We start from the raw sequence: 27828 nt of genomic DNA, 5'->3' as shown, positions 1-27828 counted from the left end.
AAATATGAGGCTGTGCAGGGAACACAGAGGAGAAGGAGGAGGGGGAGGTGGAAGTGGAGGAGAGGAGGGCAGAGAGAGTTTTGTTCAGGAGTTAGGGGGGGGTAGGTAGCAAGAGACAAGTCAGCTAAAAAAGAAAGAAAGAAAACTCCTCCCAAACACAGCAGAGCAAGAGGAGGGGCTGGGTGCTCGCAAATCACTCCCCAGAGAGAGAAAGAGGAGGGCAGGGCTTCTGATAGTGCAGCGCTACTTGTTGTTGCCTGTCTGAAGGAGCGTGAGTGTATCGTCTTCCAGCCGGTCAGCTAGTCAGCAACTCAGTCATTCAAACTAACTATGATCGGGAACGCTTTTGGTAGAGCTCTGTGAAACTAAAAGATAAATAAGAGCAAAGGTCGGGGGAAGGAGAAGAGGTCACACTGACAGGTAGGCATAAATATCTGTGTTCATGTGAGTGTGCATCCATACACAGTAGGTGTGTATAGGAACGTGTGTGTGTGTGTGTGTGTGTAGTGTGTGAGGCAGTCATCTTGGTGGTCATCTTTTCGTCTGGATGCATTTTCATCTGTCTCATCTGAGCAACAAGTTAAAAATAGAAAATGTTTTCTCTCTCTGTGGCGGCTGTATATCTTCACCACACTCCCATGCCTCCTCTTCATCCCTCAGCCGTCTCTCTCTCCATCCCTTTTTGGTTGAATTGTTTACAGCTTGCAGGACTTTTTGAGCATTAAGTTGCCTTCCCATGGCGCTGGGTGTAACCGTGGTTGCCGGGATTGGTGGTGCCAACCGTGGAAACCCCAGCAGGAAATAATTACATGAAATATGACAGATAAGATCAGCGTCTTTCAATAAGGTTTTTTCTTGTTTTAGAGTAAGTTTGAGATGGTTTGTTTGAGGTTAATGTGTCATAGAAGCTCATTTTTCGAAGTCACACAACATTGTTATGATACATTAGACATTTTGATACCCCTGCAAAGTCACCAATATTAACTGTAGTTTATGAATTTTAAATTTGGGAACATAAAAGCGTTCTCAAACAGCTCTTAACGGCTCAGAAACACTTTGACAGGTCGAACGTCTGCTGCTCGGATTGAATCTCTGACCTTTCAGTTTATGGGAACGCTTCTTTAAACAGCAAGCCACCCACGAGATCATGACAGGGGCAGACATATGTGTGCATCTGTGTGTACCTAGTGTTGATGTTTTGTGCAGATAAACACACACATGAGGCAGGTTGTCTCAGACATTAGTCAGTGTCGGCTCTGAACCCTGTTGTGGGGGTTGCATCGAGACAGTGAGCTTCATCCTTTAATTGATGCTCAAATGTATCTGAGAGTCACAGAGCTCAGCTTTAACTCTGTTACGGTTGTGTACTTGCACTGACATGGTTGTGTGTGCGTGTGTGTGTGTGTGTTGTTATGCGTTACTTGCTCCAGTGGGTTGAGCCCATTGGTATTCAAGCCAGCCGTCAACACTCTATGACATGTAGTCTTCACAAAGATTCACTGACTCACCGAGTGACTGATGGGCTGACCAGCCAGTGACTGCAGAGGTTTGAAGGTAAAAACATAAATATATCTGTCAAGACCTTCACTTGAGTACAGTATTGGTATTTAACTTTAGCATTACCACTTTGTGCCTTACATATTGCTACATTGCAGAAGACAACATTGTGCTTTATACTCTTCTAGCTTCCTTTGATGCCCATGCAGTATTCTGTATAAAACAGATTCTGCATATGTTGACCGAGTGTGTTTGAGCATGCTTTGGTTGCAAGCAGGTAAACAGAGCAAAAGAGCCACAACACAACACCGAAGTGCAGTCTTATAACTTATCCGCTATCGTCTGATGACAACTTTGCTTTACCCTTTTTAGAGAGATCGCCTCTTGCATCTCAAGTTGCTAATCAAACTGTAAACAATGTCTGACACTCAGAAGAGGAACACTTGGCTCAGATATCCACTGGCTACACCGGCTGAATCATCGCCGGACGGATAGCTGATGGGTTCTGAGATTGCCTATGTAGCTACCAGTTCATTTGCAGACAAATATTTTACAGACATACAATGTTTGATAAGCACGTAGACTAAGATGCAGGTTAAAGCAGTAGTTGTAATCAAGTAGTCAGATTTCTATTTTGATTCATTTAACAGCCTCATTAAGATTAAAAGTATCCTTTATGGGATTGTCGCAGCAAAGTCAGCAGCAGCGCATTAAACAAAGTTTCAGACGTACAACAAAAAACAGTTACAGACGATAACATGTCAAATAACAGCATGATTCTACCAAAGAATGAGTCAGGTCATCCTATCCTGGATCACTTAGGGGCAAATAGCTCAGTCAAAGCATCTACAACCTGATGTACCACTTAAAGAGACCAGCTGAAACATCAATAATGTAGCGCGACATTAGCACATTTACATTTGGTACTAAAAGCTGATGCCTGCAATTGGTTTGTTTTAAAGAAATAGTTCAAACATTCAGGGAAATGCAATCATTTGCATTCTCGTCAATGTTAGCTAAGGAGCTTGATACCATACTCGTGTCCGTAAACTAGATATGAAGCTAGAAGCAGTTAGGTTAGCTTAGCATGAAGACGGGAAGGTTCAAGCTTCTTTATGTGTCACGTGCAAAAAGAAATTACAGAAGTGCTCACTGGCAAGGAAAATCTCAGGCCTCAGGGACCCTCCAACAACGCTCATAAACTATAAAAAGAAACATAGGAAAACAGCTTTAAAACCCACCTACCAGCTCCTCAAATGATGTTGTCTCCTGTTTATTTAACTCGTAAAAAAAGAACCGAAATGTAAACATGACAATTTCAGGTTTCACTGGGATCATGCGCTGGATCTATTTCTTGGCCGGGTCAGTGACTTCCTAGAGTCTTGTTGTCAGTTACCACCTGCTGACCCTAACTCTGCTGTCTCTGGAGTAACATTAACGGAAGTTAATATCCATCACATGCCAATTTTACAACTTTAGCAGTAAATTGGTTGGTCAAGGACCTTTTATTTTGAAGCTAGAAGCATATCCATAGCTGTGCTACCTTCTTGGATGTAGTTGGTGCATCATTTCATGTAAAGTTATAGATTTAAGAATGAATGCAAGACTTAATTAAGGAACTAAATACTTCTTCCTCCACTGAGTGACTCAGCTGACTGCTTCTCTATGTGTGTGACAGACTGACTGGCTCACAGTGTGGTGATCAGTGACTGTACATAGACAATGCGGTTTTTATTTAACTGTCCATCTCTATATTCCACTGCAGACACATGAAACTAGACTAAAACTCTCTCCCAATGTTAATTTAGTGAGCGTTTTTGTAGTCATTTTTTTCAATTATCCCTGCACCACATGAATGCAGCCCTTTGCCACAATGTTAACAAAAGTGAAACGTAGTTTGTGTACACGCCCTGTGATTCAGATCCGCTCCCTAATTAAATGAGTTCTTCCTTGGCCCACACTGCACCCTTCCATGAAGTGTTATCAAAAGGACCAGTAGGGTTTGTGTAATCCTGCTGACCAACAGACAAACCGAGCTGACAACAACAACACCTCCATGGCAGAGTTACTGACACACACACTGAGGCTAGGTTGTGAAAGAGAGCGAGAGTCAGAAGTATTAAATGGCAGCTACTGCAGTGGGATTTGATGAAAGCCTCATTAATATGTTGTAAGCATGTTACAAACACACACACACACACACACACACACACACTGGTGGGCCCACGCACTGAAGAGCGCAGTAGGATCTCTCTCTCTCTCTCTCTCCCTCTCTCTCTCTCTCTAACAAAGGCTGGCTCTAAAAGCGGTCATGTGACAGTTGTTCCCATTGTTCACTTCTGGCCAGGGGTGGTTTTGCTAATGCACTGGTGTTTGTGTGTATGTGTGTGTGTGTATGCCATAGCAGGAAGACACTTGAAGCCGGCTAGAGGAAACCCCTTATTCCCCCAACGTGTTGTTGTTTGTGTTGTCCTCCCTGTTGTGTGACGGTTTAAGGTGGCTCAGGTCCCATTTAATTCACGGAGCACCATGGACCACTGTACATGTTTGGGAATTCAGGTTTGACTCAAGGAATCTTAAAAAGTCTCTGACTAACACAATAGAGAAACACACTTTGCGGTACACAATAATATGATGAAATGGAGTTAAGACAGCAACTTGACAGCCACATGTTGCACCACTGGTCTGTTATTAAGGACCAGCGTTGGTAGTTTTTTAAAACCACTACTTGAGTGGATTAACCACAAAGCTTTCTGACTCCTGACTGATGCATATGATTAGAAAGAGAAACAGGTAGAGAGTTTGACGTCAATTTAAATGAAAATAGATGTATGAGCGGTTTAAGTCCTGTGAGGCAGAGTTAAAGAAAGAGTGACAGTGAACAAGAGCAAGGGGAGAGACAGAGATATATTTATTTTATTACCAGTGATCCTTTATAATGAGCTGCCTGCCGTCTGAAATGTTTACACTGCCATTTCCTCTTCCTGTTAATCTGCGCTCGTTTCCCACCCAAGGCCTTTTGTGTGTGTGCGTGTGCGTGTGTGCGTGTGTGCGTGTGTGTGTGTGTGTGTGTGTGTGTGTGTGTGTGTGTGTGTGTTTGGGTGAGTGAGTGAGTGCTATCCAAAGGCCTTCAGTGGTGGGGACAGAGCAAACCTCTTTTCAGAATATTTTGTCTTTTGTATCATGGTCAAGGAAAATAATGCCAGGTGTCCATTGAAACGTTAGAGTATTTTCCCGCTGTGAGTTTTCCTTTAACGATATCCTCAGTGAAGCGGGTGTAGCTCCTCTCAGTTGCTGTCTGTATGGTCTGATATTGTCTCACTACAACAGATACATCTGTGTTATCATCTGTCAGTCGATAAATGACAGGAAAGTCGTGCTATAGTCCAGTTTACGTCTCTGTAAACAGGATTAAGAAAAACGGGCACGAAAACAGTTGTCTCGCTTTGCGGCGCCCTTCCGTCACACTTGAGTATGAAAATGGCAACAGTTGTCGGTGAGATTGACGCATCTACGGTGCAGGTTTTTGTAGAATTACAAAAGTTCAGCAGCTCCAAAATCCTAATCGTCAATAATGTATCATGTTTAAGTCATGAGCATTGTTATATATGAATTTCATTCCCCTAGACCACGGGTGTCAAACTGATCCAGTAAAGGGCAGTGTGGCTGCAGGTGTGTTCTTGCTTGGTTGGAATGAAAACCTGCAGCCACAGCGGCCCTTTACTGGATCAGTTTGACACCCATGCCCTGGACAGTCTGTGTAAGTTAATGACCAAATCCTTCTGTATTATAGTGGACAGTCATAATTACAGGACGAATGTAAGATTATTCTTGTGGGTCATTTAATCTTCCCTAGACTCCCGGAGGAAAGGCCGAGGCCACGGTTTGTCTTGGCGTCAGCTATCTCACTCTCTGGCAGGCTGTAGACACAGTTGCAGGGTTAGATGATAACACTCACCGTCACTGGGTAACACTTTGCATTTCCTAGCTGGTGTGAATCCTTAATGTGATGATTAAGGTTTATTGCACTATAGCCAATTTGATGTTAGCACATCACCTTTTGCTGTCTCGGTCCACCTCTCTGTATAAGAATCTGAACTTTGCTGTTTGAGCCTTAGAATTGAGGTGGCCTCACGCACTACTCTATAAATAAACCCCTTTTAGCATAAGACACACGTGACTCTGGCACTTTGTCTTCTTTTCTGGTATCACAACAATTCCTCTCTAACAACCATCAGGTTTTGATTTGGTCAAGTTTGTTTCTGAGGACTTTGTGTCTCTGTTTCAGTCAGTTTTGAATCTATGGATGTAAATACTACGATACCCATGAGCCTCAGCTGAGAAGAAGGTCAGAGGTGTGAATTCAGTAGCGAATTCAAAATGCTTCGTCACTGCATTTGGGAATAAAACAAACTATAGTTTCTGAAATGAGCTAACCCTGACAGAAATCTTAGGTTGAAGTCATTATTTGCTCTACTGGAAACTCATTTCTAAGCTCTGTGATTGGTTGACTCGCATTTAAAAAAAAAAACCAAAAACAAACACTTGCAGGCTTGTTTTTGAGAGAGTTTCATGCCCATCCAAATTTTGGAAGAGCTCCAGCCAAAAGAAATCTATCTATGCAGAAAATGATGATTGACTTTTGCCTCCGTAACCCTGGACGCCAAAATAACTCCCTTCACATCTCAAACATAGTTCCAGTCAACAGTCCGACTCCTATCTTAAATCACAGCGGAAGGAAGGTTAAATTAAACTGCATGTGACCGTAGCAGTAACACTCCAGGTTGAGTCACTGTAGAAATAAACCTAAATATAGATACAAACGAACTTTGAATAAAAATATCCTCTCTTTTTATTCCTTGGTAAATGGCAGAAAGTTATGGACTTGGCGTCAGGAATGCCAGCGCTCCCTCTTTCCCTGTGTATGTGTGTGTGTGCGTGTGTGTTTGTGTGATGCAGGGCGTTGTAGCCGGTGGCTGAACAGCTGTAGGGAGCAGAGGATGAGGCTGGGAGAGAGAAAAAAGAGCCTGGTCCATTATTGCGAGAGGTGGAAGAACAAAAGAGAGAAAGATGATGAAGTAGGGAAGCAAAAGAAGGGCTGACATCATGATGGACAGACAGAAGGAGGGAGGGGAGGCCTGTGCCGTGGGGGGAGCACACTGGAAAAGAAAGGGGAAGATGGATGAGTTGGGATGGAGTGAAAGGAAGAAAGAGTGATTTAAACAAGGCAAAAAAGTGAAATAAATAGATAGTGGATGGAGAGAGGAGACGTTAAAGGAGAAAGAGATGGAAGGAGAGTGGGATTTTCACACCTTCACTCGATCGCTCTAAGCGTGAATAATTTATTTACAAAGTGAATCGACGGAGTATTCATGTGCGTAAGTGCTGCGTGTCTGCGTTTTCACTCTGTGAGAGCCGGTCCTTTCTCCTCTGCAGGGGAGGGTGTGTGTCTGGCAGATGGTCAGGGCCACACACACACTAATACACATTAACACACACACACACACACACAGAGCTGACCATCCCTAAGGGTCTTATAATAGGTCCTCCTCTTGTAGTCGCTCTGCCTCTCAGAGGAATCCACACTCTGACCCAGCATGCCTTAGCAGGACTTTTACTGTGTGTGCGCGTGTGTGTGTGTGTGTGTGTGTGTGTGTGTGTGTGTGTGTGTGTGTGTGTGTGTGTGTGTGTGTGTGTGTGTGTGTGTGTGTGTGTGTGTGTGTGTGTGTGTGTGTGTGTGTGTGTGTGTGTGTGTGTGTGTGTGTATTCACTTTACTTGTCACGCTGAAAAGTCTTGAACTGGCCAGCTGGTCTTTTCCTTAAACCTCTATTTGCATTTTTTATTGAGATGCATCGTCACAGGCTGGTGATCCCCCACTGAAGTTGGGTTTGGTTCCCTTTGGTTTCCTGCATTCGCTGACATTCAAAGCTTATGAAACTCTTCTGAAATATTTGATTTCTCCTTGATGTTTTTAAGGGCAGTGTACAAAACATTAAGGGTGGCAGGCCTCTGGATCTATTTTGCTGCTTTGGTCAGTTGAAACAACACACGTTACCGGCAGCTGTTGCTCGTTCACTTACGGATTATAAGCAACTTGCCAAAGTAAACTCTCTCTAGGTTGGTTAACCTGCTCTCTGTGTCTGTATTAGGACAAACATTGTTTGTAAGAAGACGAAAGAAAGAAACACCTGGTCACTCGTCACCACTGAGTATCCTCACACTATATAACAGCTTGATTTATCATTTTCTTTCATATTGTCTCATTTGAGGGATCACTTTTCCGACTACTCATCACAAAACTTTGGTCCTCCAGTAACGTTTTGTTAGGATTGCGACCCGATCAGAGTCACATATTGCATCTCATCTCATCTTCAGCCTCTTATCCGGGGTCAGGTAGCGGGGGCAGCAGCTTTAGCAGGGGACCCCAAACTTCCCTTTCCCGGGCCACATTAACCAGCTCTAACTGGGGGATCCCGAGGCGTTCCCAGGCCAGTGTGGAGATATAATCTCTCCACCTGGTCCTGGGTCTTCCCCGAGGCCTCCTCCCAGCTGGACGTGCCTGGAACACCTCCCTAGGGAGGCGCCCAGGGTTCATCCTTACTAGATGCCCGAACTACCTCAACTGGAGGAGCAGCGGCTCTACTCCGAGTTCCTCAAGGATGCTGAACTTCTCACATATTGCTTCTGCCCCTTTATTTCAGAAACTCCAGATTGAAAAAATAAACTGTCAAATCACAAATAGACAATGGGTTTTTGGTGACCATAGTTGTGGGTCCTTTCTTCTGAAACAATACCGAACAATAGACTTTTAAAAAAAGAAATGAGGTGCTATCAAACCAGTGAGCCTAACCACTGTAACACATACGGTATGATTGTGTTCTGCAATAGGATTTTCTAAGCAGTTATATAGTCACACACACACACACACACACACACACACACACACACACACACACACACACACACACACACACACACACACACACACACACACACACACACACACACACACACACACACACACACACACACACACACACACACACACACACACACACACACACACACACACACACACACACACACACACACACGCACACGCACACACACACACACACAGAGAGAGAGAGAATTAGCAACCAATTCAGTGGCAAACACTTTTAAAGATATAAAATACAGGGACGTTTGTGTTAAGGATAGCTGTTACAGTCAGAACTGGAACCAGACAACACTGCATACGTTGGTGCGTTGACGTGCGCGCTCAGACATCTGTTTTTAGAGACAAAGGCGAAGCAAATCAAGTTGTTTGACTTTGGGGTGAAAAGTTCGACTGAGCCGTCAACATCGCAAAGACATGTGCAAATCGATTCCACCGACAAAGAACCAGATGAACCTGAAGGAAAAACAAGAAAGGAAATGTTTGTCTGTTTGTTTTATTTTGTTTCTAAGACGTAAGACACATAAAAACATGTGCGTACTGGACAAGAAGACTGTGCGCAATCTGCACCAAACCCTAGTTTTCCTTGCATCAGTGGCGGCTGACTTGTTCACTCACGAGAAAACAAATGTAAACGTAACAAGAAGTATTTCTGTCTACTTAGGTGGAATTGATCTTCTCGTCTAACTTTAAGCAAGAAAGCAAACAAAATGGTTATGGTTATCATCATGTACACTAGTAAAGGCTGTGTGACTGTGCCTTTTCCTGCACAGATTTACAGATAACTCACTAATTCGGTTCATTTTGATGTATTTGTTTAGTTCAATTAGTCGTTTAGGCTCTCCACATTTTGCTTCAATAACTGTTGTTATTGTTTTATTTTGGCCTTTTGTGCCTTTATTTAGAAAGTACAGCTAGAGGTTGACAGGAAATGAGAGGGAGGGAGAGAGAGAGAGAGAGAGAAGGAGGGAGAGAGAGAGGGAGAGGGCACATGCAGCAAAGGACCGCCGGTCGGAGTCGAACCCGGGCCGTTGCGGCGAGGACTCTCAGCCACTGTAGTTTAGCCTCCGACTGTCGGTCATGTTTGACAGCATCATTGAATTTTAACTTACAGTTGTTGCAACTAAGGGAATCATTGATTTACATTCATTGAACTTTGTAAAACAAATTCACTGCACTGCCTATCGATCTTCTGCCTTTGGGATCCAATTCATTTTCACCAGCAGCTTCACCGCGTCGATCGCCCCTGTTCAACACAGTGCCTCTTCCTCGGAGCTGATTGCATCGGACCATAAAGTGCCAAGTTTCCTCTGCCTCCTACTTTCTCTGATCATAATCAGGTCGCCCCCGAAATAGAGACGCAATAACAAACACCAGCATAGTTGCTCGGGTTTGATGAGATTAGAAATAGGGAGGGTTTGTGGAATCTCGTACCATCCAGTCTACCGACGTGTCTGTCAGCTGATGGTATTTTAGTTTGTACAGTGTGACTAAGTGCTGCATGCTGAGTGATTCAGAGCAGACGAGAGCACGCTGTCCGGTCATCAACGCACGACAGGGGAATTTATCAAGAACCTGTCCAGTGTTTTCCATCACTGCCAACCATCTGTCCTGTTCATCTCTGTGTACAGTCATTATGTCCACCTGTCTGTCTGACAACATGTCGTCTCTTTGCACTTTACAAAAAGCCTGGTGTAGAAGCTGGTTTTAAGTGCCTTATGGGAATACAAAGGATTATACGCATTCCTAATGGTGTGAGATTTAGAGGTTGTTCATCATTCATTCATCTCGGGCGTGAGGCGGGGTACACCCTGGACAGGACACCAGTCTATCACAGGGCACATAGAGACGAACAGACAATCACAGACAATTCACACCTACGGGTAATTTTTAGAGTCATCAATGAACCGAACACGTGCACGTCTTTGGACTGTGGGAGGAAACCGGAGAACCCTGAGAAAACCCACGCAGACACGGGGAGAACATGCAAACTCCACACAGAAGGAACCCTCTTGTTGTGAGGCGACAGTGCAAACCACCACACGACCGAGGTCTTTGAAACTGAAGCAGAAGGTCTGACCTCGGTTTTCTTCTCACCTCCACCATTAGGAAGCTGAAGCCGCGAGTAATTCTTACTGGCTTCGGCACCGTGTAAAAACCGTCAGGGGAAACACACAGAGCACAAGTCACTTTTGAAAAAGAGATTTATCTCAATGAGTCTTTTACCGACCAGGCGTTTTAATAAAGGGTCTACATACAGAGGGTGAATACAGGTATATTCAGAAAGACTGTATGAGAGAAATAAAGTGTTTTGAGCATTAAAGCGCGTAAATATGTTCCAGTAGAAACCCAAAATACAAGTATGAACCTGAAAATGTTCCCTTTAAATGAAACTGAGATCTTAATTTGATGACAGAAGTTGGTGTGGAGGATGTTATTGAAGTATGCATACATACATACATACATACATACATACATGCATACACGCACATTCCTTAGATGACACTACAAGTATTAAGTTATGTAATCAGAGTATTATTTCCCTCCAGGCAATGTGTTAAGTCTGTATTTTGTATGCATGATGGTGTGAAAGGGTATGTGTGTGTGTGTGTGTGTGCACTGCTGCTGTTCGGAGACTCCCTTTGTACTGGATCATGTATCATAAAATCATCTCAGTGATTATTGTACGTCAGTGTGTGTTTGTGTGTTTCAGATCATATGTCTTTACAGAAATATATTACATTTCAACCCTACTGTCACATGTTACCGTGGTTACATAACCACATTACCCCAGGTGATTGGACAGTAAACATGTTATTATATATCACACCCTGTGGGTTTATTCACTTACTTATCTTTATGTATTTATCACCTTAATAAAGCTGTGAAAAAACGATGTAGACACAGTCATTTGTCAATAAAAGTGACGAGATCAACTTTTGAATTTCAAAGCTTTAAAACGGCTGCTTGTCTGTCTGTCTGACTTTGCGTGTCTGTGTTTCTTTCCAGAGTTGAGGATGATGGCAGAGGGGCGTTTTGCCAGTCTGCCCAGGTCCCTCCATGCACACCACGCCCTGGGAGGAGGCACGGCACGCCCTGGAGTCCCCCCCACCTCCCTCGGTGTCCCCAGCAGCAGCACCTGCTCCTCCAGGGGGCTCCAGGCCTCCCTCGCCTCCTCCATGGACCTCCTCAGCTCCAGACCTGGGTGAGTTGTGTGTCTCAAAACACATTAAACAAGACTATAGTCTTTTCTGTATGCAATTCATGTTTTAATTCATTAAATATAGTGATTTGACAAACTAAGAGTACATTTTGATGGCAGGTGATCATAAAAACGATAAAGTTGCCTTGAAAAACACATAAAGGATAAAAGGGTTTTGAAAAAAGGTTGTCACAAAGGTTTAGGGTATTTTAATTGAATTCAGTCTAATTTCTCTCTCCTTCCCGTTCCCCTCCCTCAGCCTCCATCCAGGGCAGGGCAACGGCCTATCAGAGCCGCCCGTTTCTGCCTACCAGCCAATCTCCATTCACGGAACTCTGCCTCGACGCAAAAGAGGCGGGGCCAACCTCGCCCCTGGAAACTTCACCTGGGACCCCAGAGCCAATCACTCGCAGCGGATACTTTGTGGGAACACATCATTGGCTCCCGGACACGCCCTTCAACCCATGACCTCGCCACTGGTCCAGAACATCATTGACGACTTCCACGGTTACAGGTACACACACGTACAAACACACGCACAGATATGCTGCATTTTGATATTTACAGTGTCTGTCTGTGATTGGCACGTGGCAAATTGAAGTGTTTGTTTATATTACAGAGAAGTTCCCTTTTCTATGTTGCTTTATCTTTTAATCAGACTGCAGACGGGAAGTTTCGACGGATTTCGTCTTGTTCAGACAGGGTTTTTGGTTTTTGCTGTAACTGATGTGAATAGATGCGGCCATCTTTTGCGAGCTAAAAGCTTTTTAGAAACCACTTTTCAAGTCTCTAGGCAGTGACTATTAATACACAAAAGATGCATTTTCAGGTTACTATTTCTTTAAAAGGATACCTCGACGTTCTGAGCCTTATTTTGGTACTTTTCACCATCTGAGACTCGCTTTACTATGGAGGAAAAACTACTCATTCAAAGTGTTCCTCTTCAGAGTGAGGACTCAGAAGGAGAGTGTGGAGTTAGCCGGATAAAGACGAGTCCGTGAAAAGCCCCGAGGGGCTGTCGCAGTTAGCTCGACTTCAGAGGGAACACACACACACCTCGTCCCTCATCATGTCTCCCATCTTTCCAGTGTAGAGTTACGGCAGACTGTATCTGATGTAGCCGGATTTGTGTGCGTCTGCGTGAGCGTGCGCGTAGCCCAGAGCAGTTGGGTTACCTTTGTAGGTCAGGGTGTGGCGGGACAGATCACAGATTACTGTGAGCTCTTTGTCTGCTCTCTTCATCTCTCTGCCTCCGCGCTGGATACATTTCATACACCGCTGACATATAGCGGGACAATTTGTCAGGGTCGAATTCAGCCTGTGCAGGTGGCTGAATAATGAACAGCATCATTATCTCCCTTTGGTTATTTTTCATGAAATGAGTGCGAGCTTATGGTTACGTGTCCTACTTCTTGTGTCACAAGATAAGATGAGAGTCGAGTGTGTTTTCGAACTCATACTTGATGGCATCAGAAATGCATCACCACAAATGGAGACATCTTTCTGCAGCTGACTGATTTGGGGCAGGTGGGCGTTGTCCCTTATAATCACATTATGTTGGCCTTACTTCAAGCTGTCTGGAGATCAAAGAACAGCACTTGGCGGTAATTTCATTTTACCTGCTAATGCCCTCACAGCTACAAAGGAGACCCTTATTACGTGAGTGACAGCAGGTATGAGAGATAACCTCACTGTGTCCGTAATTACCCGATCTCCTCGTTTGATTTGTTTGCTTCTTCGGTCGAGGTGAAAAGCTTTGCATCCAAAGATGTTGTGTTTCCAGTCAGTTTGTAATTTCACATAAAAAAAAAACTCAGCTCAACATTTTCTTGATACTTTATATCATCACTACATCACTTTATTGATTTGTACTGTAACTTACTTCAGTGAGAAACACTGCTACACTTCACTGTACTTTACTGTAACTTAGTTTAATAAGAAGAGCTGCTACACTTCACTGTACTTTACTGTAACTTAGTTGAATAAGAAAGGCTGCTACACCTCACTGTACTTTACTGTAACTTAGTTCAATAAGAAAGGCTGCTACACTTCACTGTACTTTACTGTAACTTAGTTCAATAAGAAAGGCTGCTACACTTCACTGTACTTTACTGTAACTTAGTTCAGTAAGAAAGGCTGCTACACTTCACTGTACTTTACTGTAACTTAGTTCAGTAAGAAAGGCTGCTACACTCCACTGTACTTTACTGTAACTTAGTTCAATAAGAAAGGCTGCTACACTTCACTGTACTTTACTGTAACTTAGTTCAGTAAGAAAGGCTGCTACACTTCACTGTACTTTACTGTAACTTAGTTCAATAAGAAAGGCTGCTACACTTCACTGTACTTTACTGTAACTTAGTTCAGTAAGAAAGGCTGCTACACTTCACTGTACTTTACTGTAACTTAGTTCAGTAAGAAAGGCTGCTACACTTCACTGTACTTTACTGTAACTTAGTTCAGTAAGAAATGCTGCTACACTTCACTGTACTTTACTGTAACTTAGTTCAATAAGAAAGGCTGCTACACTTCACTGTACTTTACTGTAACTTAGTTCAGTAAGAAAGGCTGCTACACTTCACTGTACTTTACTGTAACTTAGTTCTGTAAGAAAGGCTGCTACACTTCACTGTACTTTACTGTAACTTAGTTCAATAAGAAAGGCTGCTACACTTCACTGTACTTTACTGTAACTTAGTTCAGTAAGAAAGGCTGCTACACTTCACTGTACTTTACTGTAACTTAGTTCAATAAGAAAGGCTGCTACACTTCACTGTACTTTACTGTAACTTAGTTCAGTAAGAAAGGCTGCTACACTTCACTGTACTTTACTGTAACTTAGTTCTGTAAGAAAGGCTGCTACACTTCACTGTACTTTACTGTAACTTAGTTCTGTAAGAAAGGCTGCTACACTTCACTGTACTTTACTTTAACTTAGTTCAGTAAGAAAGGCTGCTACACTTCACTGTACTTTACTGTAACTTAGTTCAATAAGAAAGGCTGCTACACTTCACTGTACTTTACTGTAACTTAGTTCAGTAAGAAAGGCTGCTACACTTCACTGTACTTTACTGTAACTTAGTTCTGTAAGAAAGGCTGCTACACTTCACTGTACTTTACTGTAACTTAGTTCAATAAGAAAGGCTGCTACACTTCACTGTACTTTACTGTAACTTAGTTCAGTAAGAAAGGCTGCTACACTTCACTGTACTTTACTGTAACTTAGTTCAATAAGAAAGGCTGCTACACTTCACTGTACTTTACTGTAACTTAGTTCAGTAAGAAAGGCTGCTACACTTCACTGTACTTTACTTTAACTTAGTTCAATAAAAAAGGCTGCTACACTTCACTGTACTTTACTGTAACTTAGTTCAGTAAGAAAGGCTGCTACACTTCACTGTACTTTACTGTAACTTAGTTCAATAAGAAAGGCTGCTACACTTCACTGTACTTTACTGTAACTTAGTTCAGTAAGAAAGGCTGCTACACTTCACTGTACTTTACTTTAACTTAGTTCAATAAAAAAGGCTGCTACACTTCACTGTACTTTACTGTAACTTAGTTCAGTAAGAAAGGCTGCTACACTTCACTGTACTTTACTGTAACTTAGTTCAGTAAGAAAGGCTGCTACACTTCACTGTACTTTACTGTTACTTAGTTCAATAAGAAAGGCTGCTACACTTCACTGTACTTTACTGTAACTTAGTTCAGTAAGAAATGCTGCTACACTTCACTGTACTTTACTGTCACTTAGTTCAATAAGAGAGGCTGCTTCACTTCACTGTACTTTACTGTAACTTAGTTCAATAAGAGAGGCTGCTTCACTTCACTGTACTTTACCGTAACTTAGTTCAATAAGAAAGGCTGCTACACTTTAACACTGTTATCACATATCGCTCTTTCTCACTTATTTAGGCAAGGCAACTTTATTTGTAAAGCACTTTTCATACAGATTGCAGACTCAAAGTGCTTCGCAGCACAACATGTCATGAATAAAAATGCATTTCAGAAAGACAAAGAGAATAAAAATATAGGTATTAATAAAAACAGTGCGGCTGTATAAAGTGCAAAGATTTAGCAGAAAGCTAAGGTGAACAGTCTGGTTTTAAAAGTGGTCAGAGTGGGTGAAAGTCTTAGTTTGTACTTATTTTATTTCAATATGCTGCTCAACTGCACAGTGCATATTGTTGTATATTGTATAAACCTACGTTTAACCACAATGTCCGTTGCACTCTATCATATTTAGTTATTGTTTGATATATTTTATGTTAGCTTTGTTTTGATTTGATTTATGTTTTTATGCTTATTGTCTCTCTGACCCTTTCACATCTTTGTACTGAAACTGTTGCACAATCATTTCCCTCGGGATAAATAAAGTTTCTTGAATCTTGAATCTTGGATGAGGATGATTCAAAAATCCGTAAATGTTGTCATTATCTTTTAATCTCTTTTAAAAAAAAAATGTCCATTCCAGTCCCTCAAAGTCCAAAGTGGTCTTTGAATATCTTTAGGTTTTGGACGGACAACACAAGATCTCCAGTCTAATATGATAGAAAACAGAGAAAAGCAGGAAAATCTCTTTATTTGAGAGGCTGAAAACTGCGTTTTATGACATTTTTGCATGAAAAATTGCTTGTAACGATTAATTGATTATCAAAATACCAGTATTTGGCGATTCTTTTTCTCTTGATCGACTTATCGATTGCTCCCTCTGATGTTTTCAGTTCCCATTTCACTTTTTAAAAGATTCTCCACACACTTCACAGCTGAGTTTTCTATAAAAAGATGAAGGCGATTTAACTCTAAAGTATGTACGTAACCACTGGCCAGTCGGTCTTGACTTTCCATTGCTCATGCTGTCAGCTGGCCTATGACCCCTGACCTTATGTTGCACTAGCGTCCGATTGGTCAGTCTGTCTCTGCGTTGACCTCTGCGGGCAGCTCAGCAGACCACCAGGAGAGGAGAAGGGGGGAGGAGGAAGAGGGAGAGAGCAGAAAGAAAGAGTGGGAAGGAGTTGTGCAAAGAGAGACGAGAGGGGGTGGAGAAGAGACGGACAATGACAGACTGTTGACACATGTCACTTTTCCTTTCATCAACATAAATAAGCGGGAGTTAAATTTAGCATCTGGATTAAGTTCACATATTTTAGGGGGAATGTGACTGGTGGCTTAAACTGATTGCTTAAAGCAGCAGTATCAACAGTTTTTACACTTTTTTCTCTTTCCAATTGTAGAAGTTCAATATGTTAATGAACTAAAAATCCTAACATGGTCATAGATGATGATTTATGCTCTTGTAACACACCTGACAAGAAGAGGGAGAAGAACAGCGGGTTGCTTTCGTGCTGCAAATAGAAAGGAGGATGTGAAATGAAGAATTATGGTGTCAACATAGACTCTAAGACTAAATGGATTTCCATTTAAAGCAAACGTGGAGCACACATTTCTATTTGTGCTGTGGTAAAATATTTGAAAATGTCACACAGATAAGCACTGAAGAGATGAGTTTGTTGTTAAAAGTGTCACAAAACCCTAAAACACACAAACTAGGATCAGGGAAGTTTGACACTGTAGCTCAGGGGTGTCAAACTCAGGCCCGTGGGCCAAATCTGGCCCGCGGTGTTATTATATTTGGCCCGCAAGATCATATCCAGGTTCTCTGAGAGCTGGCCCCTGAATATAAAGCACATACACGTCTACTTTTCTGTTAGCAAACATGAGCATCCATGCTATCAGTCTCTGCAGACAAACTTAATCCACCCCTCCCCAAAAACGACCAAAAGAAAGATGAAGAACAGGAGCTTTCAGCAGCGGTGGGAGGCAGATGATCTGTGTCTGAAGGTAAAGAGCTGTTTGTCTCGTCTGCAGAGCCACCGTGGCTGTAACCAAAGAATCAAACAGAAGAAACACCACGACAGGAACAAGGACCTGCACTGGAAAGGTTCAACATTACACATCTGGAGAGAAGGAAAACATGCACATTTGCAGTCTTTTTTTTATTTTATTTTTTTTTTAGTAAATATTGAGTTTGGCCCGCAACTTTGTCCCAGTTTCTAAATTTGGCCCACTGTGAATTAGAGTTTGACACCGCTGCTGTAGCTCGTTCACACCTAGAAAGTGACAGAAAGTATACTTAAAGATGTCACCGCGCACGCTAAAGTCACTCGATATAGAGCATTCTGTTTTTGGACACTATCATATAAGCTCCATACTAACCGTATATCTATCATATCTTCTATGGTATACAGTTTTTGTGCCAACTGAAAAGACTTGCACAGGCGCATATGAGTCAAACGACTACGATTAAACTTCATAAACAGAAAACAATTATGATTTCCTCAAGATTTCATAGTTTTTATCATTTGCTAAGGTTTTCCTGGAGCTGTTTTACTATTTGATTTAACTATTTACAGTTTTAAACTGCTCCTCCACTCAGTTTCTAAGTATTCATTCTGACTTTGAGTATTTATTTTGTCACTTTCAAATGCAGACACCCTACAAACTTAAAACCCTGTGTAGAAGAATTAATATTTGTTGTAAAATCGGGACACAAATCTAAAAAGTGTCTCTAGGAACATGTTGGAAAACGAAAAGAAAAAAGAAAAAAAGAAACAAAAAACACATTTCACTTCCTGCCTTATATAATTTCAGTACTGTATTGTAAACATACTTTGAGGATTAGTGTGTAGCATATACAGAGGTTTTTAGTGTAGATATGAAACAACAGCTATTAAAGCAAATACTAACTTTGAGTCTGTGGCTCTTGATCACGACAACACAGTGACCTCTGTCGGCTGCCTGCAGACCCTGCATGCTGCTCCACAGCTCTTTCCACTGCTGTCACTCTCTCTTACTCTCTCCCACACACACAAATATGGTGAAGTCCCTCACTAAAGCCAGTTGTGGTCGTGCTGAGTATTGTGTGGTGAAGAGCAAAGAACAACAGTAGCCAGAAAAAGACTGTGGCGAGTGCTGCCTGCTTCTGCCCTCCCTACTCTTGTTATTTTTTTCCCTTCCCTTCTTACTCGCCTCCGCTCTTTCTGACTTCATAACGCTGTCTCTGACTGTGTTGCGGGTCAGTTTTCTGGTCGCAGAAGCAGAAAAAAGTCCAGTGTCTGATGCTGTTTCAGCAATATGGGCAGAAAAAGGCAAAGTTAGCTGTGGTGAGCTTGAATAGTCTGGAATGCCTGTCCATCTCTCACTCTCACTCTCTTTGTTTCAGTTGTTTTAGTGCGATAGTCACGCTTACTAAACCTTATCAGGGAACAATAAAGATGAAAAACAAGCCATTAAGATGCAGGGCACTGACGCCTTGTGTTTAACTCTGAATCTCAATCAGCTCCAGGGCTGCCGCTCTGTTTGTGAGCCTGACCTTTGACCTCCTTGAGGAGGATAAAGGGAATTTCCCTCACTCGTTGAAAATTCACGTCCTGGAGGGTTCATATGGGTGTTGTCTGCTATGCGGTGATTCTCATTTCACCCACCTCAGACTCGAGAGCCAGCGCAGGGTTACGAGGGCAGGTGGTTGGTGTGGTTGAAGGTTCGGGGCCAATCAGAGGTCGAGCCAACCTCTGACTCCAACGAAGCAACACAAGCGACTACAATAGGTGGTCAATGTCAAACTGAGCGTCTGACTTTAGTTTAGATTTGAGACCGCAGAAACTTCCTGTGTTCGTCCTCCTCATTTTCCTCCTGTCACTGTTCAAACCACCAACACGGGTGAAAAACAGGTCTTTTGCTTATGCACCAATCGATGGCTCATTGGACATTGGGCTCAGCTGACTTCGGGCGTGAGGCGGGGGTACATCCTGGACAGGATGCCAGACTATCACAGGACACATAGAGACGAACAGAGACAGACAACCATTCACACCTACGGGTGATTTAGAGTCATCAATGAACCGAACACCTGCACGTCTTTGGACTGTGGGAGGAAACAGGAGAACCCGGAGAAAACCCACGCAGACACGGGGAGAACATGCAAACCCCACACAGAGGGCCCCAGCCGAGATTCGAACCAGGAACCCTCTCGCTGTGAGGCGACATTGCTATCCACCACACCACAATGTCGAAATTACAATGTGCCGTTTTTAAATTCAGTGTCACATTTTTATTGTGCACTTTTGAAGATGCAACGTAAGAGGTAAACCGACAGCACCGATGATCAGTTTTTCGCCCCTAGCACCATCAGACAGTTGTTCAGCCAACAACAACTGCTGTGCCTCGCTGTCATGACAGTACAATATTAAAAAATACATACATTCAGAATAAGGGGTGTGATGAGACCCTCAGCTCACGAGACGAGAAGATACACGATATTTGGTCAACGAGAAGAAGACGCGACGAGATTTTGACACTATTTTAAGATTTCAGTATTTTGATTTACAGGGGAGTTAATTTTAGCAGAGAGCTGTAGTGGTAGCCTACGGTACTCACGCCGGTAAAGTATATAATTCAGTCACACACTCTCAAATTTTGGTCGCAGTCTGGAGCCCTGGGCAGATTGATGGATCTCATCTCATCTCATCTTCAACAACTTATCCGGGTGGGGTCACGGTGCAGCAGCTTTGATTGATAATGAAAATAATTGTTAGTTTTCAGCTCTAAAAATGAATTGATTGCATTGTATTTGCGAGTACAGTAGCTGATACCTAATTAGCTTAGAACATAAGTACTTCAACTTTTAATAGTTGACAGGAGAAATATAACAAAGCCACCCTCGATGATCAGTTTTTCGCCCCTGGCACCATCAAACAGTTGTTCAGCCAACAACAACTGCTGTGCCCTCTGTTATGAGGACAACGCCATGTAGATTTGTGTTGATACAGTGTGGGGCGATGTCAGGATAACTTGGATTAAGGATATTTTGGATTCAACGAGCTTCCTCAGCCCTTAAAAGTCAAATCTGCAGTAGATCCTGAGTGTGACAGAGAGGCCTGATCCTGAGTGTGATGGAGAGGCCTCAACGGTCCACCTTCTATGAATAATGACCATACATTGTTGTGAATGGAGGCTTCTGTTTAGTTACATAACAAAATCCTGCTCATTATTCGGGCCCATATTAAACTGAGAGGGCTTAGAGCTAAACATATTTGCTCTGGTAAGTAACGGGCTGTGCTTATATTCCCGTGGGAACACTAGTGTGGGCTTAAGGGCTTTAAACTAGCAACCTCGCTAACGTCGTCAGGGATTTGAGCTAATTACCTCTTTCGCTGAGCTGTAAGCCTCCTGTGGAGAGACGACATTTATACGCTCAAGTAGCAATATTCAAGGCGAAGATGGAGAGCAATGGAAATAATGGGGCAGGCATGAGTCAGATGTTCTGTAAGGAACGCGATATAGTGCTGGTCACAAACATTATGCCAAAATACTGTGCCTGAATAGGTTTTCTGACATTTAAGAAGAAGAAGAAGAAGAAGTGTCTCAGAAAAGCCAATGAAACTGAAGTTAGAGGCTAGCAAATCGATGTCACGCTGCTGCCTGATGTGGTTGTAAACGGTTGACGGATTAATCAAAAAAAAAGTAAAAAGAGGGGGAAAGAAATGCTGCTGTTTGCATGTGTGTGCTCTAACCTCTCTGTGAATTTGTCAGTGGACTCTGAAGGGTAGGCGTGTGGCTGTGATGTGTGTTATGGTGGGGGAGGAGAGAGAGAGAGAGGGAGAGAGAGAGGGGGTGAGGGAGGCCAAGTCAGGCAGGCAGCGAGTGCACATGTTTACCACTGACTGAGAGAAAGAAAGAGCGAGACTCAGATTTAAAGCAGTTCAGCGTGAGGTTTGGTTTTTACTTGACTTTTTTGTAATAAAAAAAGAGAAAAGTGAACTTGGGACAGCATTGCCACTAAAGTTGTAACTGTACACCAGCTTTAGAGTGCAGCCGCACCTCCTGGGTCTAGCATATGGCTAATATGGACATTTGCTTGGACCTGTGACATTTGGACCTTTTAAAACTAAGTGGCGCACGTCCACTGAACCGTCTCGTCTCCTAAAAGAGCTGAGCGGTGTTTGAGTCTCTAAAGAAGCAGCATCAGCACCGGTCAGGGACCCACCTGGACTTAACACAACCCGCTCAGCAGTTTGTTTGTAATAGGAACTAATAGAGAGGAACCCAAGATCATCACCCAGCAGTTTGGGTCCCAGTAGCGAGATGTGTTCACTAAACAGGAGCATGTCTTTGTCTGTGTTCCCCAGGGAGCCCGCTGCCAGCCTGGACGCCACCGTGGACTATGTAAAGGTAGGAACGGCAAATGTGCTGTTTTTTATTTACAGAATTTAGACTAAATCCACTCAGCTACGAGTAAGTCGCCACTATTACTACTGTAACTGCAATTACGACCTGAACCGTGATGGTTTTAATCCTGCTAACACTTGTTTGTATTAATTTCTCTTTGTGTGATTTGTTGTAGATATTTCGCCTGTGGGGCTGTACACAGGAGATTTATGTTGCACTGTTCTTGCCAATGCATTCACACATCACATCACATTACATTCACGTTCAGTAGTAGGGCATTAAGCGTATCTCTGGAACTGGTTGAACTGTACAAGCATAAAAGACACACACAAGCAACCTTTTATGTGCAACACACGGTTCATAGATTCAGTCAGTCGACAGTGTTGTGGGTGCAAGTCCGCTCTTTATGCAGCAGAAAGGAGTATCGGCCCTGGTACCTCTACGTAATACTAAAGGTTATGTAAGACTTCAAACATTCCACTCTGGTGTGAAAATAGTGCAACTCAAAACACTTTTTTCCAGAGCATGGATGGGATCCATCATCACCAGCGACGTTAATTTGACTAAAACCGGATTTGAAACGATATTCAGCCGTTTCGTCAGGCCTTAATGTAAACATTGCTCACAGGAGAAGTTAATCCCATTACCCCCGGGGCCACAAGGATAATACAGCCCTAAATCACACGTCTGCCACTTTATGTTTTGGCTGTCACACGGGTGTAAATCAAATTCAGACCCACGCACCACCTGAGTCCCTGTAAAAGAGAGGTGATGACTGAGCTGACGTATGATGTGCTTTACCGTCTGTTTTTCTATCTCTGTCTGTCTTTGCCTTTTTATTATAACCACCCTCTACCACGTCTGCTTAATGATCTGATCTGAGGGCATTTAATACGTAGTAAATATGACTTCAATACACACACAACAAGAAGGTAAATACTTTTTAAATACCAACAAAAGGGTTTATTTGTTATTTATTTTACTACGCACTGAGCATCACACGTCTCTGTATTCTTTAATCAGAAATATGTCCGATTTAAATAATGATTGAGTTGCATCACACTGCGTTCTAGCCTAATTCTTGTTTTGTTTTGTTTTTTATTAAAACAATAGCTTTAAAGAGTGAAATCTAGTTTATTTGACTTGTCAGAATTGTTTTTTTAATCAAGAATATCCCTCGTTTCCCTGCTAACCTCTGCACCGCCAGGGTGAACGATCAAGGCGAAGAAAAGCGTGATAATACAATTCAACTATTCAGGTTTTAAGGGTTTATTAAAAGGGTTTAGCCAGACAACCAGTTTACAGATAAACAGTCATGTGGTAACAGAGAGCCGTCCTGACCACGGCTGCGTTTGAGGCAAACGTAAAGGAATGGAAAGGCAACGTGCAGAGAAACGGGTTTTTACTCAGTAACGTTAGTTATTGAAAAAGTATCGTTCAGTTCTGAAATATCAAAATATTTTAAGTCTTTGTCCCCTTTTGAGGACAAATCAAATGCATAAAAAAGAAATCTTAGTGAGTAAAGCACTATTCATTTAAATTAAATTTAAAACATTGTGATCCTCCACATCATATAAAACATCACCTTCACAGGGGGGGGGGGGTCCCTCAGATGTTATTGAAACCATTGCCAGCATCAATTCTGCGTATCAGTCGGCGTCTTTATCGATACTATGTTTCAGTAAAGTTTCAGTCTGACATCGTTCTGCAGTGCACAACTGTCAGAAAGCATGCATCAATAAAAGGAATTGATAAGCGTAAGATTCAATTTGTCACCAGTTCTCAGTTCCCTTTCCTAATCACCACGGACCTCTGATTCATAAAACACAGGACGTGATCTTGAGACTGTCCATTGTGCCAATGGATGGTGTGCACTCACATGAGATTTGCTGTGATGTTGAGAGTGGCATGGGAGATATGTTCCTAAGGGTGGGGTGAGATGTAAAATTTCGGGACACCTCCTCAGTAGTGTTCCTTTGAATCGACGGGTGTTTCGGCCTTAAACACTATACACCCTCATCAAAGGGTGCCAGCTACAGGGTGATCAAGCCTTAGCTTGTGTCCCATGCCCAATCATTAGGAGTAGCCCTAGCTGTAAAATGGCTAATATCCCAAGGGACTATGCAAGGCAGCGGCGTCCTCTTCCCTGAGCCAAGCCTACAGCTGAGCGCATACCTCAATTAACAACTGTGTGATTTGTGTCTCTTATGCGATCTAATTCTGACCGGTAAGCCAATGTTTAAACGGTATTCACTATACATAAGTAGGCCAGTGTAAAGCACTCCTGTTCTTTTCTTTAACTCTTTATCTCTTCTCCGTTCTCCCCTCCATTCCCCTCTCTTTCCCATCCGTCACTCCTTTCCCTGTATTAGCTCATACGTTTGGATGCTGACACCTCAGTCTGAAAAGCAAACTCAGTCCTTCCCACGAGAACATGTGGGAGAGCTAACCACACACACACACACACACACACACACACACACACGCACGCACGCACGCAAGCACACACACAAACCTGCACTCAACACAAACTGTATTTGAGTGTATTTATTTGGTCAAATTAGGGTCGTGTGCAAGTGTCAACAGAATTTGAGAGTGTGTGTGTGCGTGTGCGTGTGTGCGTGTGTGTGCGTGTGTGTGTGTGTTGACCTCATATGGAGCTACTGTATCCCTGGTATTATACAGTGTGTGTGAAAGTGTAGCTGTCAGCTGTGGTGCTCCAGGTGTGTTTGCATTTCCACTCTGGATGAAAACACACACATACTGTGTGTCCATGCATGCACACACACACACATGCACAGACTGCAACAGACAGTGCAGGTGCTCCGTGTCATATATCCTGTGGAAAGGTCAAAAGTAAATACACAGTGTGCAGTGAGCCGTGCATTGTTCAGTGTGATCAGGACAACTATTATGTACAGTGTAAGTTTGTAGGATGGACGGATGCAGGGAAGGAAGTGTCTGTGGAGAACAATCATATAAAGACATCACTCTGACTGTAGCACAATGTCTCTCGTTGTGGACGGTCTCATTTCAAGAGTTTGATGTCTAAATTCTGCTTATTGTCTGATTAGAAGTAGAAACTACATCAAAATCACAAAGGAGTGCCTCTGTGGTGATAAGAGTGTGTGTTAAATAAAGAAGCTAGGGTCTGCAGGGTCTTATCAAAAGTATTCAAAGTTGATAAATCACTTGAACAATAATTAAGGCCCCTTAAAATATTAAAAAGTTTTTAAACCCTGTCTAATTTTGTAGCTTCAATACGTATATTAGTCCGACGAGGTTGCGCTAAAGTTTGCATGAATTGGTAGTTCGATTCTGTGAAGTTTAATTATGGGATCCTGATAGATTTGACATCATCTCATACTCCACACATGTATGCAGTTGTTCATACCGTATGAAATGCAGCAAATGGGCATAAACACAACAAATCACCAGATGTTTTAGAACAAATGTACTAGTCAGAGTTACACATGTGCAGTAATGTGCTGTAAAGGTGCAGACTTGTACTGTTAGCTACTCACATTATCACCTTAACACAACAGTCTGTGAGGGGAATTAGGAACCAAAGTTCCCACAGTATAAAGTGGGTATAAAGTATAGTTAGTAGTAAGTATAAGTTACAGAGGATGTTGCATGTTTCAGCAGTTAAATAAGCAAAAAGTCTTCACTGAGACTTAAAAAGGTGCTGAAAGCCAATTTTCTGAACCACCACGAGCAATGAGATCCTGCATGAACACAGTGTTTTGACCAGTTTTGGATATTTCACATCAGAAGTTAAGATATTGGTCATTTTGTGCACTAAGAGATGAAAACATTAAAATCAGCCAGTTGAGGAGTCCTCCTATGGAGTCCCGACAAAACAGATACGCTGAATGTGTAAGTGTTTAACTCTCCTGTGGGTGTTTTATTAGAAGCAATGTGAAAGAAAATTGGGCCAAATCGATGATTTATGTCGTTAACTGACTAAACTGTAGCGCCTCTTGGTACAATAGGTGGCAGAATAATGTACCATACTCTCCATCGTCTTTGATAACAAGTTGGCTGTGAAAGAAAGAAAGAAAGAAAGAAAGAAAGAAAGAAAGAGTATATCCCCCTGCTGATCCTCTGTAGTTCAGATTAAACACAATTCTTCTTTGACTCGAGCTTTGCACTTTCTTTCATTCCCACTCTGTCTTTGACTGGAAAACATCAAGTTGCTCTGCCCTCATGAGAGAGCTTTAGGACACAATGATGCTTTGTGCGTGCGTGTGCGTGTGTGTGTGTTTGTGTGTGTGCGTGCGTGCGTGTGGTCTCGAGTTGCAGTAGCTTTCAACCTTCAAAGTGGATGACACTTACAGTACGCACATGCATCATAGTTCAGTGATCGAAACATTAACTCAAGTGTTTACTTGAATTAGTTCCTGATTCATTTGTCTCTAAAAGTGCTTTGAAGTGCTTGAGGAGTGTAAAGATGTACTCTAGTACACTCTAGTGTTGTAACCAAGGTACTACAACCCCAGAACTGTAACTGGATCAAGAGTCAGTCGGCCGGTTAAAGAACAAATGGCATCCATCAGATCCTCATACCAGTCTGTCAGCGAACCTCCATGAGTTCAAATAGCAACCAGCTGGTCACAGTGCGAGCCGACTATTCAGCTCCACTAACCGGCCCGCGGGTGTCTCAGTCTGCCACTCAATGGGCTGCACAGCCAATCAATCTTCCAGTTTGTCAGCCCATAAGCAGAGCAGGCAGCCGGCCAGCTCCCTGAACAATGATCATCCCCTGCAGTCCTCAGTCAACCTGTTCGACCCACTTCACTTCATTTTATGGGAATTTCGGTCAGATTACCGAGGCATAGTACATTATCCACACGGTACTTGTAGCTAGGTCTGGGCGTTATGGGCAATATCTAATGATATAGGTCAATTTATAACTCGATAATGACATATATCAGGATATAGTGTGTTTGCTGCTAATTCAATAAATAAATAAATAGTCTACATAATTTAACCACATGGTACGTCTTATTTGTATATTCTCCTGTGTGTAATAAAAACTTGTTTCTTTTCTCATTTTAAGTGCAAACTTAAAAACGTGCAAGGATCCGAATTAAAATATCAGGAATGTAGTTTTGCCACTGTTTTTTTTTTAACAGAATAGAAATAGAAAGAATAGAAAGTGCCCTTCTAGTTGGATATATAAGCCCTTTCAGAACAGACAGCTCATTCAGGCTAATGAGCCATGTTTAATCTAGGTCAGACTATAGATTAGGAGACGCGATGTAAAGATCACGTGTCTCGAGTCATTATCCAAACACAGAACAGTGACAGGCTTTTTAAACGTCATGACTTGTTTCTGTTGGTTTGGTCAGATCCGTCTCCTACACTTTATATATTTTCAGATCTAATTAAACGTCTAAAATGTAGGTAAAATTATTAAAACCATCATCAACACCTGAACAAATTTCCTGGCTCTTATTTGTCAGACCTTGTGGATTGGTTTTCTCTTTTAAAGCCCCATGAAATGCATCGTGCTCACCGACTGCACTCATTTTTATTGACATTGTGAGAGACTCGCACAGTGGAGGCGTCACGTTGCACAAATCAATATGACTGTCACCAAGATGAGTCCATTACTGAACGATGACCCATCACCAACGCTCACACAGACTCACTCGGGGGGGGGGAGTATTTCCAGCATTAGAACATGATGAAAGCTGCTAACTGTTACAGAAGGACGCTGCTGCTGCTGCTGCGGCTGATATCATCCCACTGATAGACTCTAAAGTGCGTCAGGAAATCAGACGATGTATTTAAAGCCTCTACTTGTAGAATATGTTTTTTTTTTAAAGCATAGCATGAAGACTGTAGGAAAACCAGATCATTTAAAAGGTTCTGCAGTACGATTGACAGGATTGATATAAATGTATAATATTGATATACATTCATTCATCTTCAACCGCTTATCCCGGGGTCGCGGGG

General features: G+C 42.5%; 1 protein-coding gene across 1 annotated transcript in view; it reads left to right on the top strand.

Annotated features, from left to right (window-relative positions):
- Positions 1 to 294: 294 nt before the first annotated feature.
- The window catches only part of bcar3 (BCAR3 adaptor protein, NSP family member), a gene marked incomplete at its 5' end in the record, with an annotated part of 55223 nt that continues 27689 nt past the window's right edge, over positions 295 to 27828 (top strand). Inside the window, 4 exons of the mRNA XM_083911337.1 lie at positions 295 to 420; positions 11445 to 11640; positions 11897 to 12151; positions 21825 to 21867. Coding sequence (XP_083767463.1) covers positions 11453 to 11640; positions 11897 to 12151; positions 21825 to 21867 — 486 coding nt within the window. The remainder of the gene's footprint in view (positions 421 to 11444; positions 11641 to 11896; positions 12152 to 21824; positions 21868 to 27828) is intronic.

Source organism: Echiichthys vipera (assembly GCF_963691815.1).
Source record: "Echiichthys vipera genome assembly, chromosome: 3".
In the NCBI taxonomy this organism is placed as follows: Eukaryota; Metazoa; Chordata; class Actinopteri; order Perciformes; family Trachinidae; genus Echiichthys; species Echiichthys vipera.
This window is presented reverse-complemented; position numbering and strand designations above follow the sequence as displayed.